The 20,407-nt window shown below is 38.0% G+C and overlaps 3 protein-coding genes across 3 annotated transcripts; 2 read left to right on the plus strand and 1 right to left on the minus strand.

Moving 5' to 3' along the window:
• Window positions 1-1,091: 1,091 nt before the first annotated feature.
• On the plus strand, window positions 1,092-7,102 carry LOC114253453 (uncharacterized). The gene is made up of 3 exons (XM_089739555.1): window positions 1,092-1,227; window positions 4,856-4,988; window positions 5,148-7,102. The coding sequence occupies exons 1-3, from the start codon at window positions 1,186-1,188 to the stop codon at window positions 6,236-6,238; spliced, it is 1,266 nt and encodes a 421-aa protein (XP_089595681.1). The 5' UTR covers window positions 1,092-1,185; the 3' UTR covers window positions 6,239-7,102.
• Window positions 7,103-7,650: 548 nt separating this feature from the next.
• On the plus strand, window positions 7,651-11,653 carry LOC114253452 (uncharacterized). Its single transcript, XM_089739554.1, has 3 exons — window positions 7,651-8,379; window positions 8,899-9,025; window positions 9,611-11,653. The coding sequence occupies exons 1-3, from the start codon at window positions 8,338-8,340 to the stop codon at window positions 10,906-10,908; spliced, it is 1,467 nt and encodes a 488-aa protein (XP_089595680.1). The 5' UTR covers window positions 7,651-8,337; the 3' UTR covers window positions 10,909-11,653.
• Window positions 11,654-13,691: 2,038 nt separating this feature from the next.
• LOC114253549 (uncharacterized) lies at window positions 13,692-15,630 on the minus strand. The gene is made up of 2 exons (XM_028188478.2): window positions 15,497-15,630; window positions 13,692-15,330 (listed from the first exon to the last, which is right to left on the minus strand). The coding sequence occupies exons 1-2, from the start codon at window positions 15,597-15,599 to the stop codon at window positions 14,048-14,050; spliced, it is 1,386 nt and encodes a 461-aa protein (XP_028044279.2). The 5' UTR covers window positions 15,600-15,630; the 3' UTR covers window positions 13,692-14,047.
• Window positions 15,631-20,407: the final 4,777 nt, after the last annotated feature.

Raw genomic sequence — 20,407 nt, forward strand, 5'->3', positions numbered from 1 at the left:
GACCTGAATGCAGATCTACTCAATAAACTTAACCGGCTTCTCAATAACTGCATTCGATTTATTTATAATCTTCGGAAATACGATCACGTATCTCCATATCGCTCCCAACTCAAATGGCTCCCCATTCGTCAACGCCGTAGCTTGCGTGCTCTCAGTACTCTTTACTCTTTGTTGCACTCCCCAAATCCACCTGCTTATTTAACTAATTCCTTTCAATACTTAGGGTCTGACCACAGCCGAAATCTTCGTTCATCTCACAATCTTCTTCTTCGCTGTCCTCCACATAGTTCTGACTTTTTACATTCTTCATTCACAATTCAGTCTATTCTTCTATGGAATGCGCTCCCACTCAAAATAAGGTCGGCCACTACACGTGAAGCGTTTAAGACGAAGGTTCGAGAACTGTTTCTCAGAGAGTTAGCAGAGTCATCTAATTGATAATATTTGTTTATATATGTTTTTATAAGTATTTATTTATGTATATCTATATATTTATGTATATGTATTTATTTAAGTACTATGTATGTACTATGTATTATGTATGTTATATATACACATATGTTTAAGTAATATCACCTTCACACTACACCTACCAAGCTTCATCTCTGCACTCCCCTAAGGTAGACTGTTAGAGAATGCCTATGGCATTAAGTCCGCCTTTATACTTTATAGTATAAGAAGTTATAAATAAAATACCTAACATTTTGTCTATTATTGATGTTTTCACGGTACTTTCTTGACAGACTAGATTAGGTATATCGAGGGATAAAACACTTTGGTTTAAGAGACATTTTATCTTTGCAATATTTTGATATTTTAAGAAGCCCGTTGATATTTTATGAACGTTAGCGAAATACATCAAACGACCCACGGACACCATATATTGCAATAGAATCATAATTTTGTTGAGAAGTACGATTAATAAATCACAACTTAAAGGAAATGTGTTCCATTTTCAGTCAAAATTTGTTAAGAAATTCGTTCAATTGGTCGGAATCGCAACACATCTAGTACTTAGTTGAAAATAGATATTGAGTTCCGTGTCTATGCATCTATTTGTTTGCTGATGATTATTTGCACAACTGCTCCGGAGTAAAACATTTAACTGCTCAACATTTAACTGGCTAGACGTGATAAGCTTGGTGGTTAGAGGTGCTCAGTCGAAGTGATAATCGTTTCTCGACAATGTCAGGTACTGGACGATGGACCACGCCGTTCTTGAAACAGGTAAAACTGATGATCAGAGTTTTTATTAGTTATTAGCGGCCCGCTCCGGCTCCGCTCGGATTTTTAACAAAAATTTCAACGATATTTTTGACGTTGTCTTATTTTTAAACATTATTAGAATTTTAGTAAGGATCCCTATTTTTTTCAAAAAATATAATAGCCTATGTCACTCGGGAATAGTGTAGCTTCCAAACAGTGAAAGAATTTTTCAAATCGGTTCAGTAGTTTCGGACCCTATTCAATACAAACAAACAAACAAATCTTTCCTATATCTAGATAAATAAAGACCTAAACTTTTGTATAAAATAAACTTAAAACAAACAAAAGGAATCGGTCCGACGGGGGACACATCAAAGGAAAAACAAAATTGTTATTTTTATTTAATTCCGAGCACTTTCATATTTATCTACCTTATAAACCTTCTCTGGACTTCCACAAATAATTCAAGACCAAAATTAGCCAAATCGGTTCAGCCGCTCTCGAGTTTTAGCGAGACTAACGAACAGCAATTCATTTTTATATATAGAGATTATAGATAGATAACGAGCAAACGAAATGGACACTCGCGTCCATTAGATACTCTTTAGAGTTGCATACATGAAAATTTTCGTTTCAATTCAATTTTTAAATTTATTATCTATTTTAAGGAATCAGAAGTGAGAAATGAATTAAAAAAAACAATTGCCAGTGGCCTAACCTTATCTTACTGATTTTTATTTAAGTACAAATCACAAATCACGAATCACGTATGACTAAAAGAAATAACATATGCCAAATAACAAGTGATTCACAATTAATGAATTAGATGGTCAAGTATACCGAAAATAACACGACAGAATGTTAAGCAAATAGGTCGACAAACAAGTTTAAACAAAATGTCTCACGTATGCCGAATAGTCCGCGGACGTCCGTACCAAGCGCCGGTCAATGCTCAAGTCACTGAGCTGTTTTTTTTTTCTCCTACCTAAGGTGGTAGCCTTGAGAGGCTATTCCAGCGTAACCTTAAGTAGTAGGTGAGCTCACGGGGCTCAAACCTGATGACGATGCTAACACGAACCCTAGCTAGAGCCGTGCTTCGCAGAATCTACCACTGGATCGGAAACGCGACCCACTGAGAAGATCCGGCGAGAAACTCAGTGGGCTGTGTCTGAGAGTTAAGTTACTCGTCGAGCCCTTCGTCGCAAGCGACGGGTTCGACCAGAACGGTGACCGGTGCTTGAAGTACCTAGAAGCACCGTTAGTGGATCGGGAGAATCACTGAGCTGCGTCAAATACGGTGCTTTTATAGGTTTACTCGGTATAGTGCGTTTAGCTAGTGGGGGTACATCTAACACTATATATTAATACGTGAAGCAAAAACTTTGTATCCCTTTTTACGAAAATTGCGCGGACGGAGGAGAATGAAATTTTCCACACTTATAGAGAATATAGAGAAGAAGTGCATAACGCTAATATTTTTTTAAAATAATGCATAAAAGATACAATAAATCAATAAAGAAAACATTACACACACTACATACCATGTATTTGACGCACACACGCTTGCATACTATTTATTGTCAAACTTTTGTTCTTGGCGTCTGTTGTCAAATTGAGATTAAATATTGTTTGTCTTTGTTAATATTTTTTATAGTGTACTCTTGGCGAAATTTCTGATTATAGAAGTATAAAATACAATCATAATAGTGTACAAACTTACAATTCCAATTAATTATAGTCGAATTACCACTACTGCGGGACCTCTAGTTATATTATATATTTTCATGCCAGCACATCTTGCGACACAAGATTGGGTATAAATTAATGCTTTCTATATTCGATAGCCGGTTACTTTTCTTGTTTGTTATAAGGTACACGAAACACACATATCTACACTTTAGTTTGTATAGCATGTACTTCGCTAAAAAGGCGGATAAGGTTAAAATGAAATATTGCACAAACTAATTTATAACCTGGGCTAACCACATAGAATAATTTTTCGTATGGCAATATGTTGAACTGGCGCGTGCTGGGTATAATGTACACAGCAGTTTGTTCGCTGATTTGTGATTTTATGTATCAAAGGTCCTACAAATCCTCTGGTAGGTAGAATGAAGCTAGGGAGCGACAACCAATATTGTACACCTTGAAAATGTGTATCGGTATTTCTTTACAAATTTAAGACAGGTGAGAGTCCCTGGTCACACCTTGGACGTCGGATATGTTTACTGTGGCAACCTCTGAGCACTTGAACAACCTAGTGATGATTCCGTGCCGGCTTTATAATTCATTCAAATGTAATTTTCTTATCTCTCCCTGGAAAATGACACGCCCTAGACACGTCCTTACGGATCCATCAGATCCAATAACCCTCGCATTAGACACCTTTAGCTTTAACACTCGGAGTTGGGACCCCGGTAACCGTACTCGTCGAACTCGGCAGAGTTTGTAGAAACAAAAAATGGGATCGTAGAAACAAATTGCTCAACTTTTTTTTTATGTTTGAGAAGTTACTGGGCTCTAGCTAGGGATAGTGTTAGCAAATTCTCTCAGGTTGAGCGCGTGAGCTCACCAACCCGTCCGCGAGAAACTGGAATAGGCCCTTTACAAACCAGCGAATAGGTACAGATAAAATATATATTTGAAATACATAGTTAGTAAGAGAACCACGTATGACCTTAGTTCAAAAATGAGGAGGTATGAGTGGATGGACAAACCCAGATTTTTTTATCTGGTCAAGTTGAATTAAAACAATTCTGAGGAACTAACATAACTTTCTCTCCTAAAGACCTAATATTTTGCATAATTATTATAGTAGACAAACCTCGAAACGTTGCACTACGTTGTTCCTGGTTTGGGTATTTATTTGGAGTCGAGAATGATTTTTAATTCTCATTTTAATGAAGTTTTAAATGAGATATAACCAATGGTGTCGTTATGTTATAACCATGTAACGTTTCGTATTTAAATTTGGTAAATCAAAAAGCCGTCGACTCTTCTTCTCTAATCCCATTCTTATGTTCGTTCCGTATCATGTAGCTCTTTCGCTTGAAGAGTCCTCGTTATCAAATAAATATTCAGTGACTGGAGAGACATTACGTGCATTTTTTTAAACATCTGTTATACTTATTCCTGTCATGACTACACCTTCGGTGGTGTGAAACGATTTTATTATACAACATTAAATAATCATAATGAATCCTGTTATCTCCTAAACAAACTTTCACTTCAATGTGTTTCCGCTCGCTCTTAATAAAACTTCCAATTACTGACGAATGAAGATGAATGAATTGTGGAGCATTTATATGTAGATCCTATAATGTACGAAGCTCTCAAATGTTAACAAATTTTTTAATCTCTTAAAAAATATCAAAACGGACTTTTGGATTTCTTGTAAGATGATTTTGTTCCGAGTTCTTTAATTACCCTAGACCCCATGGTACAATGGTCCAGGTCTCGACTGAGCTCGCACTCGTCTATTTGGGCTGGTGAAACTAGAAAGTCCTTTGAGCCACCAGTAACTCTTCCATCCTAATAAAAGAGGTAGCTAACCTTCAAACTAATAAGGTAGTGGAATCTATTCTGACATGTTCTTACCTCGATTCAGTCGTTGCCTACGATCATAGATATAATACAACTATATTTTCAGTGCTTTGCGGTATCGAGTGTGGCCCTCAACGTAATGTCATACGGTATGGTTTTCGGATTTAACGCATCACTGTTCTCAGGCTTGAGGAAGAGTCGAGAGATACCCTTGGACAGGGATTCAGAGTCATGGTTGGGTATGGGAAATTTATATAACAGTCTCAAAGTGATATGAAAATAATTCTGAAACATACATGTTTATTTATAGAAAATCACTAGGCATAGACAATACCATAATATTATGTATTGTAATTGTATTTTGACTACAATTCTAATGTCAAAATGTTTTCTTTCAGCATCACTGATCGGAATAACTACACTAATAGGATGTTTCTCCACCTCAATAATTATAGACACAATTGGCAGAAGACCTGCACTTCTCATCAGCTCAACCCTCATGGTCAGCGGTTGGATAGCATTCAGTTTGGCCTCATCATTTCCTGTCTTACTATTAGCAAAGATATTTCAAGGAATGTCTGTCGGTCTTGGGACCACAATGGGCGGTATTTTGATTGCAGAATACAGCAGTCCAAAATACCGTGGACCTCTTGTAGCAACATTACCTGCTGCGTTATTAGTTGGTGTTTTATCTTCACATTCACTTGGTTTGTTTTACAACTGGCATAAAATTGCGATAATCCTTTTGTTTTGTTCTTTACCCGGATTGATAATTACTCTATTTACACCGGAATCACCGACTTTTCTGGCAACTAAAGGACGTTACGATGAATGCAGACAGGTTTTCCGCTGGCTGAGAGGTTCAGAGGATGATAACGAACTGGAGAAAATGATTGAAGCCGATATGATCGTTAAAGAAGCCAAGAAAAGTTGTAGAAATAACGTGTCAAAACTAATTAAGCAAAATGTTACGTACTTTGTCACGTCGTTCAAAAAGCGTGAATTTTACATTCCAATCTTTATAGTGATACATTTAAATGTTATTAATCAATTCTCTGGTGGTATTGTCCACGATTCGTATCCTATGGACATTCACACAGCATTATATGGTACGGATATTTACATGTACAAAGTAATCGCATCGTTGGATTTGCAAAAAATATTCGCTACTTTTTTAACAATTTATTTAACGTATAGAATAAGAAGGCGTCCACTCTACCTCACAATTGTAGGACTGAATGTACTAGCGTTTCTGTGTGAGGCCGGATACATATACGCTAGGCGTCACAATCTTCTACCTTTTGACCATATAGCTATTGTGATCTTTTTGCAACATTTCCATATGTTCACCAGCGGAGTTGGTGCTACTTCTTTAACCGCAATAATTAGTAATGAATTATATCCAATGCAAAATAGGGGTTTGTGTGTGACGGTTTGTAGTGCATTTTTTTCGATTTACATGTTTGTAAACATCAAGTCCGCGACGTAAGTATTCTCTCTGATTGGTGTAGATGGAACGTTTTGTGCCTATGCAGTGCTGCTGTTTTATAGCCTGGTCGTGTTTTATTATATGGTACCAGAAACTAAAGATAAGACTCTTCAAGAAATAGAAGATAGTCTCCGAGGATATTCTATAGCTCGTCGTGATGAAACTTTGAAATTAAAAGACGCTGAGCTATGAGAAAGTCAAGCTAAATTTGTTCTACCCACTTTTTTTTTAAATCGTTTACATGAATATCATATACTGTAATTTTTTACTTTCATCAAACATGAGCTACAGTTAAAACAAGTATTTCTCAATTTCTAAATTAACATTTAACATTAAAAGTAACATTTAAATTTGTAAATAGATATCGTTGTGTATTTCGGAAATCATTCATTTACGTTCAAGAGACACGTGAACCAAATTACTGGCAGGTAGGTGTTGTGGAATGCCCATTTTTTTTTTCATTCCAAAATGAATTTGAAATTGGTCGAAAATTGGCAACCCATCCAAACACTAATTCGTCGCTATCACACGCTCGAGAACACAAATATCAACATTAACCTCGTCATAATAGTTTGGACATAACATTGGAGGAAGCTAGTGCAAAGACTGGACCAAGGTGGTCACGACCCGTAGTAATGAGGAAGCGACGAAGAAGAAGAAGAAGAATAGTTTGTTTGATGATTTTGCGAAAAGTCTCTTCCTTTTTTCTCTTTTCTGGACTATTATTGTATCATTCATCAATTACTATTACTGTTAAATAGCACAGTAAAAATAATAACGAGAAAAAAGAAAATGTAAAGTAAATGTAAGTACCGTTTGGCTGTCACATCTCATTATTGTGTAATAAATGATTTCATATTAAAACTTATGCATTTTGATTAATCTCATTTACGGGAGAGAAGCTTGAGCGTGCTGAATGCGGAATTGCTTAACATTTTTCATTCTTTTAGCTTTCTACAAGAGCCGTCTTTTTTCACTATTTTTTTACCCATCCGCGCGGACTCACAAGAGGTTCTGCCACCAGTAATGTAACGTCTTAGGCCACAACGACTTCGTTTGAGCTAGCGCTCTGAAACTATGATATTGTTTCGTTTTAATCGTCAAACTGCAACTTGGCTGGCATTTAGAAACAGGGGCTTGCATTTGACGTCGTAAAAAACAATTCTATTCTATTCCATCGTAACGAACGAATAGAATGTTGTATTTTTTCTACCATTTTTCTATTCGTTTTCTGCGCTCCTGTGATTTATCAATGTTAAATACCATTTTATATTATTAACTACGCGCAGATGAATAGGTGAGCACACAGGCTCGAGCTGAATGAGGGTATTTGCTAACAGAAACCCTAGCAAGAGCATCTACCACCCAAGCTACTTCGCTGAATCTACCACTGGATACTAATGTCACTTGCAAGTTGCAAGGACTACATTTACATATTGCAGTTAGAAAACAATCTCAACAGAAAGCGGTATAGTAACTTCATTCTCTTAATTTGGAGTTGAAGCGTGAACTAATCCCACTTTATTAAATATTCATAAGCGTTTATCTAATACTTTATGTAAACTTTGTGTATGTATGTTTTGTACTTTATGTATGTATTATGTAATCTGATATTTTACTTGTGGTAGGACCTCTTGTGAGTCCGCGCAGGTGGGTACCACTGCCCTGCCTATTTGTGCCGTGAAGCAGTAATGCGTTTCGGTTTGAAGGGTGGGGCAGCCGTTGTAACTATACTGAGATCTTAGAACTTATATCTGAAGGTGGGTGGCGCATTTACGTTGTAGATGTCCATGGGCTCCAGTAACCACTTAACACCTGGTGGGCTGTGAGCTCGTCCACCCATCTAAGCAATAAATAAAAAAATCCACTAACATTGTGTAATTGCAATAAAGTTGTTAAATTTGAAATCGCGACACATCTAGTATTCAGTTCAATGTAAAGCTTGTGTAACGTGTCTATGCATCTATTTGTTTACTGATTATTATTTGCACAACTGCTCCAGATCAAAACAGAACTGCTAAGCATTTAACTGACTAGACGTGGCAAATAAAGTTTGGTGGTTAGAGGTGCTCAGTCGAAGTGATAATCGTTTCTCGATAATGTCTGGTACTGGACGATGGACCACACCGTTCTTGAAACAGGTAAAACTGATGATCAGATTTTTTTATTAGTTATAACGAGCAGACGACACTTGCGCCCGTCAGATACGCATTGGAATTACGTGAAAAATACCATCTGTATCCAACTCTGCCATAACCCCAATCTCTGTTTTTTTTTTTTTAAACCCTATCATGTGAATAATTATTATACAATTTAAAAATTGTACTTTTTTTCTTGTGTTTTAAGACATTCGCCTAACATATTTTATGATTAAGATAAATTATAGCAAAATGTATTAGAACAAATCATATTTCTTAAAAAAATCCATAGGTAATTATATACGGGCTGGAAGTAGGTCCTGGTATAAAAAGCCCTGGACTCTAACCAAATAGGCCAACAGCGTCATCACTCATTTGCAAGCTATTTTCTAAAGGTTAAATCCAGACTGTCCAGGGTCCACTACAAAACTAATTAAAATGCCCTCAGAGTCCTTTTACTGTTCATGAGGAATCAGTGATAAACATAAAGAGGGTGTAACATTGTTAACTTTAAATTTTCAGTGCTTTGCAGTATCAAGTGTTAGTTTGAATATGATCTCATGTGGATTAACAGTCGGTTTCAACGCTTCGCTATTCTCTAGGAAGACACAAGAGATACCTTTGAATATTGATTCTAAATCTTGGTTAGGTATGATTTATTTATTTTTTATTGCTTAGATGGGTGGACGAGCTCACAGCCCACCTGGTGTTAAGTGGTTACTGGAGCCCATAGACATCTACAACGTAAATGCGCCACCCACCTTGAGATGTAAGCTCTAAGGTCTCAGTATAGTTACAACGGCTACCCCACCCTTCAAACCGAAACGCATTACTGCTTTACGGCAGAAATAGGCAGGGCGGTGGTACCCACCCGCGCGGACTCACAAGAGGTCCTAGCACCAGTAAGTGCTTACTGGAGCCCATAGACATCTACAATGTAAATGTGCCACCCACCTTAAGATATAAGTTCTAAGGTCTCAGTATAGTTACAACGGCTACCCCACCCTTCAAACCGAAACGCATTACTGCTTCGCGGCAGAAATAGGCGGGGTGGTGGTACCTACCCGTGCGGACTCACAAGAGGTCCTACCACCAGTGCATTTCTTCATTACCGCGACTTTTATGTATTTTTGAGGTACCGAAATAAATAAGTTAAAGTTACTGAATTCATTTCAAACATACTCCGAGATATTTTGTTTAAGGTGATTAATAAAATTTGCAAATTCAATTTCAGCGTCTCTCTCCGGATTAACGATTTTTATTGGTGCTGTCGGAAGTTCAATAATAATGGAAACGATAGGGAGAAAGCCAGCCATTGTCATAAGTTCAGCGCTGATGCTTTGCGGATGGATATCTTTGATCTGCGCTTCATCATTCGCTGTTTTGTTGACGGGCAAAATTGTTCAAGGAATTTCGACAGGGCTCGGCGCTAATGTGGGTGGAATATTAATTGCAGAAAATTGCAGTCCGAAATACCGGGGAGCCTTCATCGCTACAATACCAACAGCAATGCTATTCGGAGGATTCATTCCGCATGCCTTTGCCATGTTTTACAACTGGCATGAAATTTCAAAAATATTAATATTTTTCTCTTTACCCGGATTTATAGTGGCTGTACTCTCGCCTGAGTCCCCAACTTTTCTGGCGACTAAAGGACGTTACAATGAATGCAGGAAAGTTTTCCGCTGGCTGAGGGGAACAAACGAGGATGAAGAACTTGAAACAATAATTAAAACTGCCATGATTGTTAGAGAAATTAAGAGAAACGGAAAGAATAGTGTACCAAATTTAATTAAGAAAAAAATTGCATACATCTTCACTATGTTCAAAAAGAGAGAATTTCGTAATCCAGTTATAATTATGGTGCACTTGAATGCTATTACTCAATCATGTGGTACTCTCATCCAAGACATGTACGCGCTGGACATTCACAAAGCACTATATGGCACAGACGTCTACATGTTCAAAGTAATAACATCTTTGGATATATTGAAACTTATTTCAATGGTATCAGCAATTTACATTGTCTCTAAATTTAAACGGCGCCTCATGCTTATAATATTTGTAGGTTTGAATATATTGGCAAATCTAAGTGTAGCCGGCTATATTTACGCGAGAGAACACAACTTTCTTCCATCTAAGAACTTGGCCTTCGGTATTATATTACATCATTTCCAAATTTTCACCATAGGAGCTGGCTCCTGGCCGTTACCTTTTATAATCTGCAGTGAAATATACCCCATAGAACACAAGGGCTTATGTGGAATGGTTAGCAGTGCAACTTTTTCATTTTTCGTCTTTGCAAACATCAAATCCGCGTTATATTTGTTTTTTTACGTGGGGGTCGATGGAGCATTTTGCTTACACGCAATGATTCTCTTATACAGCATGCTTGTGTCTTACGTAATGCTGCCAGAAACAAAAGACAAAACTCTATTAGACGTTGAAAATGAAGTTAGGGGATACGCTATCGAGGACTGCGATGAAGGAATCGAATTAAATGCTGAATTAAAGATAAGGGAGGAGAACTAAATTACAGAATTGTAATAAACATTTGAAAGTCAGAAGGGACTATTAAGATTGATATTATCGTAGCCTTAAGGACATCGTCGCCGGGTATACTCATATCAACCAAAACGCCTGTGTGGATCTACAAAATTCGCAATATTTTAGTAAAATATTGGTACATATTCGATATCATTGAATGCAGCGATTGCATGTAGCAGAGATGCGAATGTTCCAATGGATGTGTGCAGTAACGAGAATGGATAGAATACGGAATGAATATGTTAGAGGAAGTCTAAAAGTGGCACCTGTGACAGTGAAGCTGAGAAGTGCGCGTTTGGGCTGGTATGGGCATGTAATGAGACGAAATGAAAATTAGGTTGGTAAGAGAGTGTTAACTTTGAATGTGGAAGGATAAAGAGAAAGAGTTAAACCTAAGAAGAAATGGATGGATTTCGTGAAAGACAATATGTGTAAAAGGGGAGTGAGCGAAGAAATGGTATATGATAGAGAAGTATGGAAGGAGAAAACATGTTGCACCGACCCCAGGTGACTAGGAGAATGATGATGATGATTCGATATCATTGAAATAATAAAAAAATTAACTAGTGAAGAACTGAATAAAGAAGACGGCTGCAGCTTATCTAACACCTGAGAAACTCTTGTCGTGAAGATGACAATCTAAGTCAAGCAAATTGCCGGGTCTTAATACACTATTAACTGTTAGTTTATTGTCAAACAAACGTAAATGGCAATACATAATTTTATAAAATAGTCCATATTATTCAAATTACACAAATTTCGGTGAGTACCACCTTAGTTTTCTGAGAAGCTATGAAATAATTAACGTGATATTAAATAAAAAAATAATTGAGATTAGATTAAAAGTTTAGTAACTTTGACGTGGACAATAAAGTCCACGATGCGCGAAATCGGCTGAAAGTTTTAGAATGTAAACCAAACTAAATAAAACTCAGTTTTACCGTCGTCAGAGCAGGGGAAACCTTGCTACTTGAAAGTACTATTGTAGTGTGTAAGTTATTAGTAAGTCAGTCCGCATGGCGACCGCATGGCGACCCTGCCAGGATGCGGTGTGCGGGGTTCGCGGGATATAATAACATGCACGTCTTAATTTCACAACGCTATATTTCTGACTGACTTACTAATAACTTACACACTACACTATGAATGAGAAAAAAAACAATCAAAATTTACAATATAGGTAGTATGTTCTTTGATTTTCGTGAGACACAAATAACTGACGGACGAATACCAAGAAAACTGTATGAAATCGAGAACGCTCGAGAAGTACAACGCCATCTACTGTTAGATAGCAGAAACACACATTGAAGCTACTCGACTTGCCCAGAATGTTCTCGATAAATCTAGGGACGTCGTATCGACTATAAAAGCGTTGCAGATATGGCACGAAGTCACTTAGTAATCGTATCTACTCGAAACGAAACAGCGAACGGGTCACCCGAAGCGAAGCGGAGGAAGCGAATTGAGAATTTTAAAGTGCTCGTTAAGTTTTCTAAGTGTCAATACAGTTATAATTTATACTTCGGTAGAATTTTATTTGTCCCGAACCCCAGCGCATAACAGTGTGTATAACAAACGCTTGAAAAGTATTATATTTCTAAGCGTCTCTATGAATCAAGCAAAGGAATAACTGATACCTCTAAACTCCTGAACCGTAAATATGTAAGTATACCCTTCCCAAGGTATCCCTTTACAAGAAAACCCACTGCCACAAAGGTAGGTGTTTTCTGGATACCCAAAGGTCTCTGTTTAAGAAAGAGTTCCTTTGAGGCTATGATAATGTCCATGACAGTGAAGTCTTAGTTGATGGTTGATCGGAATGGTACAACGACTGCCCCACCTTTCAAACTAAAACGCATTACTGCTTCACGGCAGAAATAGGCGGGGTGGTGCGGACCCGTGCGGACTCACCAAACATGTATGTTCACGATTGACTTCCAAGGTGAAGGAATAGCATCGTGTAATAAAAATCAAACCCGCAAAATTACAATTTGCGTAACTACTGGTGGTAGGACCTCTTGTGAGTCCGCACGGGTAGGTACCTTCACCCCGCCTATTTCTGCCGTGAAGCAGTAATGCGTTTCGGCTTGAAGGGTGGGGCAGCCGTTGTAACTATACTGAGACCTTAGAACTTATGTCTCAAGGTGGGTGGCGCATTTACGTTGTAGATGTCTATGGGCTCGATTAACTACTTAACACCAGGTGGGCTGTGAGCTCGTCCACCCAAATTCTGGGCATTAAGAGAAATCTTAAAAAGGAACTTGCACATACAAAGAAAAATATAAAAAGCTGGCACATCCTCCTCCCCAAGTCTGAGGGTCGTGACCATCTCCTCCCATTATTGGAGTGGAGAGTATTAAGCAGAGCATGTGGAGTATTAAGCAGAGCATGTGGAAAGTATTAAGCAGTAGGCAGCGGCTTGGCTCTGCTCCCGGCATCGCTGAAGTCCATGGGCGACGGTAACTACTTACCATCAGGTGGGCCGTACGCTCGTCTGCCTACAAAGGCAATAAAAAAAAATCTTTCCCTGGATGATGTTTCGCCATTTTCCTCTGTTCTCCGCGGTGTGTATGGCATCGTAGAGTATGGTATCCAGAGTGGTCTGGATTTGGTCGGACCAGCGCATAGGAATGCGGCCACGAGATCTTTTACTCACAAACAGCTTGCACATAAAAAGGACAATTTCTGATATAGTTACATATACCTATTACCGTACTTGTTGTATGGTTGCCAAACTTGGATATTTACAAAAAAAATAAAACATTAAATGCAGTCAAAAAGTATATTAAAAATCAGAAGAATACTTTAAAAAACAAAATTGCGAAAACATTCGTCAAAAAAATAAGCTCACCGATGCTCTCAGGCACGCACTCTTACTTAAATGAAAAGGGGTTGGACACACCTCACGATACCCAGAGAGAAGATGAACCATTAAAGCTACACAATGAAAAGAATTAACGAAAAAAAGGAATGCTGTTCGACAATCAATATGGTGAGCCGATGACATAACACAGATATTTCAACTATTTCTCATGTTTGATAAAAGTAAAAAATTACAGTATATGATATTCATGATTACAATTTTTAAAAGAAATATGGATCGGATACTTTTAGCTTGACTTCCTCACAGCTCAGCGTCTTTTAATTTCAAAGTTTCACCACGACGAGCTATAGAATATCCTCTGAGTTTATCTTCTATTTCTTGAAGAGTCTTATTTTTAGTTTCTGGTACCATATAATAGGACACGACCAGGCTATAAAGCAGAACCACTGCATAGGCACAAAACGTTCCATCTACACCAATCAGAGAGAATAGATACGTCGCGGACTTGATGTTTACAAACATGTAAATTGAGAGAATTGCACTACAAACCGTCACACACAAACCCCTATTTTGCATTGGATATAATTCATTACTAATTATTGCGGTTAAAGAAGTAGCGCCAACTCCGCTGGTGAACATATGGAAATGTTGCAAAAAGATTACAATAGCTATATGGTCAAAAGGTAGAAGATTGTGACGCCTAGCGTATATGTATCCGGCCTCACACAGCAACGCCAGTATATTCAGTCCTACAAGCGTGAGGTAGAGTGGACGCCTTCTTATTCTAGACGTTAAATAAATTGTTAAAAAAGTAGCGAGTATTTTTTGCAAATCCAACGATGCGATTACTTTGAACATGTAAATATCTGTACCATATAATGCTGTGTGAATGTCCATAGGATACGAATCGTGGACAATAGCACCAGAAAATTCTTTAATGGCATTCAAATGTATCACTATAAATAAAGGAATGTAAAATTCGCGCTTTTTGAACGACGTGATAAAGTACATTAAATTTTGCTTAATTAGTTTTGACACGTTATTTCTACAACTTTTCTTGGCTTCTTTAACGATCATATCGGCTTCGATCATTTTCTCCAGCTCGTCATCATCCTCTGAACCCCTCAGCCAGCGGAAAACCTTTCTGCATTCATCGTAACGTCCTTTAGTTGCCAGAAAAGTCGGTGATTCCGGTGTAAATACAGCAATTATCAATCCGGGTAAAGAACAAAACAAAAGGATTATCGCAATTTGAAACCAGTTGTAAAACAAACCAAGTGAATGTGAAGCTAAAATACCAACTAACATCGCAGCAGGTATCGTCGCGATGAAAGATCCTCGGTATTTTGGACTGCTGTATTCTGCAATCAAAATACCGCCCATTGTGGTCCCAAGACCGATAGACATTCCTTGAGATATCTTCGCCATTAATAAGGCTGGAAATGATGAGGCCAAGCTGAATGTTATCCAACCGGTGACTATGAGTATTGAGCTGATAAGAAGTGCAGGTCTCCGACCAATTCGATCTATTATTAGTGAGGTGAAGAGACATCCTATTAGTGTAGTTATCCCGATCATTGATGCTGAAAGAAAATATTTAGACATTAGAATTATAGTCAAACTACAATTACAATACATAATATTATTATTATATTATTAGCTATGTCTAATGATTTTTTATAGATAAAATATGTATGCCTGAGAATTATCTGCACATCCCTTTGGGACTGCTATATAAATTTCCCGTACCCAACCATGACTCTGAATCCTTGTCCAAAGGTATCTCTCGACTCTTCCTCAAGTCTGAGAACAGTGATGCGTTAAATCCGATAACCATACCATATGATATCATGTTGCAGGTCACACTTGATACCGCAAAGCACTGAAAATATAGTTGTATTATTATATCTATGATCGTAGGCAACAACTAAATCGAGGTAAGAACGTGTGAGAATAGAATCCACTACCTTGTTAGTTAGAAGGTTAGCTACCTCTTTTCTTATGATGGAAGAGTTACTGGTGGCTCGAAGGACTTTCTAGTTTCACCAGGCCAAATAGACGAGTGCGAGCTCACTCGAGACCTGGACCAGTGTACCATGGGGTCTAGGGTAATTAATGAACTCGGAACAAAATCATCTTACAAAAAATCCAAAAGTCCGTTTTGATATTTTGTTAAAAATAATAAAAAAACAACGTCTGAGAACTTCGTACATTATGTCGTTGTGTGTTTCCAATGGCCATAACACAGAAGAAAATCTTAAATTTAGGTAGTGTATTTATTTGGAAATGAACAATATAAGCGTCTATTTAATATGTTAGAGAGACGTACAACAAAAACCCAAGTGCAGACAGTGAACACTCATTCAAAGAAATAACAAATCTAACAACAATAATGTAATTATACAAGAAAACTAAAAACAAACACCTAGACATCTATCATCATCTAGATCTACTAGGTTGGAACAAAATGATTCTACCAAAAAATCCAAAAGTGCGTTTTGATATAATATTCTATATGAGATAAAAAATATTATTAGATCAACATCTGCGAACTTCGTATATTATATCTACATACAAATGCTCCATAATTCATTCGAGCCGTTACGGTTGATACGGAACGAACATAAGGATGTGATTAGAGAAGAAGAGTCGACGGTTTCTTGAATACATTACCAAATCTAAATACGAAAAGTAGCGTTGGTTGAATCTCATTTAAGATTTCATTAAAATGAATATTAAAAACCATTCTCGGCATTTATTTGGGATAAATGCCCAAATCAGGAACAACGTACTGGAACGTTTCAAAGTTAATCTACTATAATAGTCATGCAAAATATTAGGTCTTTAGAAGATAAAGTTATATTAGTACCTCAGAATTGTGTGTTTTAATTTAACTTGACCAGATAAAAAGTAGTTTGACCATCCAGTCACACCTCCTGATCTTTGAACTAAGGTCAAACGTGGTTTTCTTACTATGTATTTCAAATATATATTTTTTCTCTGGCTATTCGCTGGAATCTCAATGGGTTATTCTAGCTTCTCGCGGACAGGTAGGTGAGCTCACGGGCGCAATCTGAGAGAATTTGCTAACACTAGCCCTAGCAAGAACAGTGTTAAATCTACCATCACATCGGAATCGCGACCCACTGATTCACGCGGCGAGCAACTTAATGGGTTAAACACAAACTTGTCAGATCCCGTAGTGACCCTGTGCCCTGGGGTCAGACCGCGGATTCCGAGGGGAGTCGATATTAAAGATAGTTACATGCTAGTGCGGAGAGTTTTATTATGAAGCCGATAACTTTTACAAACGAGACAGCGGAAAAAGGAGATGAAAGTAAGCACGTAGAACAAAGACTCCGACTGAAACTTACCTGCTTCAAGAACGGTGTTATCCATCGCTTACTACGACACATTTTCACAGAATTATACAAAACGAGCCTCGATACAGTCTATCTTCTTCGATGTGGTTTAGTTTTGAATAACGTGTAAATGCTTAGACAATTCATTTGAAATTATAATTTCTTTAACCTACTGGGAAATTATACATAGTTCAGTTTTTTCATCGTTGTTTTTTTATGATTAAAGTATTACTTGTGACACGGAGACCTTTCCAGGACAGGTGAAGGAGCAAAGGCTCAGCCAGGAGAGGTGGGATTTGCTAACAGTTGCTCGAGCGCCTCCGAAAAAGACCTAACGGCTCAAGAGCAGGTGATTCGCGAATGAATCTACTACCGGATCGGAATCGCGACCCGTGGAGAAGATTCAGTGAGAAACTCAGCGGGCTGATGCATGGGTTAGGTTGCACGTCGACCTCTTTGCCGGGTTCGATGTGTACCTTTATCGGGGTCCCTAAGCCTGCTCCTAGTGTTAGAGCTGAAGTCGTCTGATGCAAGAGTTACTGGATCTAATAAATTGGTAAGGACATAAAAATTGTTTCATATACATAATAATTGTACCTTTCTGTCATATTTGTTATAAAGGGTGGGCAAATTTGAGGTTAGGAAGTAAATTGGCTGTTAAACAATGAAATTTCAAGAATTGAGCTGAAATATTTATGTTGTACAAGTGTTTCATTTACTTTATTACTTTGACGTGTGCACGAATGCATGGCCCACTTGATATTTAGTGGTAACCGGTGCCCGTCGAGATCAACCACGTAAATATTGCCACTCACCTTGAGACATGAGTTCCAACTCTCGGTTCTATAGTACGATGGATGCCGTAATCTTTATACCGGACCCTTACTGCTTCGCGGCAGAAATAGACCGGGTGGTGGTACTTAGGCATGTGGGTTCACAAGACGACCTATCATCAGTAAGCTGTACTAAGATACTGTACGATTATGATAAAAAAATGGCTTTAGTGAGTAGATTTACTACCGGACCCAGTGGCGGATTAAAGGCTTCGTCAAACAGAACGCGTAATTAGCGCGCTTCAGAGCGCTAAACTGACGCCGCGCTATAACGCGTGCTAAGTACGCGTTCTGTTAAAGGTCCAGAGCGCCCTAGGCAATCACTTTTTCGGCGCCCCTGTACCGGCCATAAATGGCCATCATAAATCATTTTGTTTTTGCAATTACGATGACGTTGTATCATCAAACTCTAGACTTTAGTAGACCAGGACATTTAGTTCAGGCATTTATTTCTTAATCGTCGATATGCTATTTTCTTTATTTATTTAAAAATTCTGTGTTCGCGCGCCCCTTGTAACTACACGCCTCTAGGCACGTGCCTAGTTTGCCTTACGGTTAATCCGCCACTGACCGGACCCACTGAGCAATTGATAGGCGGCGCGGCAATTGAGATCTATACGATAAGGATCCAGAATCACGTATCTCTTTATTTTGTTGAAATAAATAATAAAAAGTGTTTGTTAAACGGCCGAAAACAGGCAATTTTCATAAATTTAAACGTTTTTTTTTCCTCTAATTCTCTCTAATTCACTAAATTATTACGTTATAAACAAAAAAGCAAGAAATCGGTAGATACGCAGCCGTGGTAGATATAGATGGAATGATAGAAATTAATCATTTAACTGTTACTATCCAGGACACAAGAAAATCACATTTGAATGGACTATATTTTTCATATATAGAATAATAGAAGCCTGCACGTAATCATCACTAGGTTGTTCAAGTGCTCAGAGACTCCCACGATAAAGATATCTGACGTACAAGTTGTGACCAGGAACTCTCACCTGTTTTCAATTTGTAAAGAAAAAGCGGAACGCGTTTTTAAGGGATAAAACATTGATTGTCGCTCCCTGCCTTAATCTACCTACCAGACGATTTCCTTTGGTACATAAAATCACGAGGCTGAAATAGCCTCTCAAGTCTATCAGCATAGATAGGTAAAAAAAAAAGAAATTGTTGCAAGATGGGCTGGCGTGAAATATTTTATTTCTTTTTTTTTTATTGCTTAGATGGGTGGACGAGCTCACAGCCCACCTGGTGTTAAGTGGTTACTGGAGCCCATAGACATCTACAACGTAAATGCGCCACCCACCTTGAGATATAAGCTCTAAGTGGTCTCAGTATAGTTACAACGGCTGCCCCACCCTTCAAGCCGAAACGCATTACTGCTTCACGGCAGAAATAGGTACTTATCCGCGCGCACTCACAAGAGGTCCTATCACCAGTAATTACGCAAATTATAATTTTGCGGGTTTGATTTTTATTACACGATGTTATTCCTTCACCGTGGAAGTCAATCGTGAACATTTGTTGAATACGTATTTCATTAGAAAAATTGGTACCCGCCTGAGATTCGAACACCGGTGCATCGCTCAACACGAATGCACGGACGTCTTATCGCTTAGGCCACGACGACTTCAAAATATAATATAATAATAATAAAAAATGAATTAAAACGGAATTTTCCAAGTAACACCAACGCGTATCTGACGTACACAAGTGGCCGTGACGTCTGCTCGTCATAACTAAAAAAAAAAATTTGATCATCAGTTTTACCTGTTTCAAGAACGGCGTGGTCCATCGTCCAGTACCAGACATTATCGAGAAACGATTATCACTTCGACTGAACACCTCTACCCACCAAACTTATCGCGTGTAATCAGTTCAATGTTTAGCAGTTCTGTTTTATTCCGGAGCAGTTGTGCAAATAATCATCAGTAAACAAATAGATGCATAGACATGGAGCTCAGCATCTATTTCAACTAAGTACTAGATTTGTTGCGATACTGACTGCGAATATAACGAATTTTGAAAAAAAAAAAATTACCAGATAAATACAACGTAAATGCCGCCACCCGCCTTGAGACATGAATTGTGTAAGGTCTCAGTTTTAACATTACAACGGCTGCCCCACCCTTCAAACCGAAACGCATTACTGCTTCATGGCAGAAATAGGCAGGGTGGTGGTACCTACCCGTGAGAATTCTTAAGACGACCTGCCACCAATAATTACGCAAATTATATTAAAATTTTGCGTCTTTGATTTTGGAAATGAGGCACATTCCCAGTGAATTGTGATTTAATAATCGCACTTCTCAACAAAATTACGAATCTACTGCAATACTTACTTAGTCTGTCCATAAATACTGTTACAATTAAAAATAAAAAAAATATTACATTTGAATTTGGAATCTGTCATTTTTATATGATTGCTCATTGAGTTTTCTCAGTTTGGCGCCAATACA

This window comes from Bombyx mandarina, chromosome A1 (assembly GCF_030267445.1).
Source record: "Bombyx mandarina strain Sakado chromosome A1, ASM3026744v2".
Lineage (NCBI taxonomy): Eukaryota > Metazoa > Arthropoda > Insecta > Lepidoptera > Bombycidae > Bombyx > Bombyx mandarina.

What these genes read in the sequence shown, in the direction of transcription:
- LOC114253453 (XM_089739555.1), top strand. Translation starts at nt 1,186, where the DNA reads ATGTCAGGTACTGGACGATGGACCACGCCGTTCTTGAAACAG. An exon ending in CCACGCCGTTCTTGAAACAG is followed by an intron (nt 1,228 to 4,855) that starts GTAAAACTGATG and finishes CTATATTTTCAG; the next exon opens with TGCTTTGCGGTATCGAGTGT. An exon ending in GGATTCAGAGTCATGGTTGG is followed by an intron (nt 4,989 to 5,147) that starts GTATGGGAAATT and finishes GTTTTCTTTCAG; the next exon opens with CATCACTGATCGGAATAACT.
- LOC114253452 (XM_089739554.1), top strand. Translation starts at nt 8,338, where the DNA reads ATGTCTGGTACTGGACGATGGACCACACCGTTCTTGAAACAG. An exon ending in CCACACCGTTCTTGAAACAG is followed by an intron (nt 8,380 to 8,898) that starts GTAAAACTGATG and finishes TTAAATTTTCAG; the next exon opens with TGCTTTGCAGTATCAAGTGT. An exon ending in TGATTCTAAATCTTGGTTAG is followed by an intron (nt 9,026 to 9,610) that starts GTATGATTTATT and finishes ATTCAATTTCAG; the next exon opens with CGTCTCTCTCCGGATTAACG.
- LOC114253549 (XM_028188478.2), bottom strand. Translation starts at nt 15,599, where the DNA reads ATGATATCATATGGTATGGTTATCGGATTTAACGCATCACTGTTCTCA. An exon ending in GGATTCAGAGTCATGGTTGG is followed by an intron (nt 15,331 to 15,496) that starts GTACGGGAAATT and finishes ATTTTCTTTCAG; the next exon opens with CATCAATGATCGGGATAACT.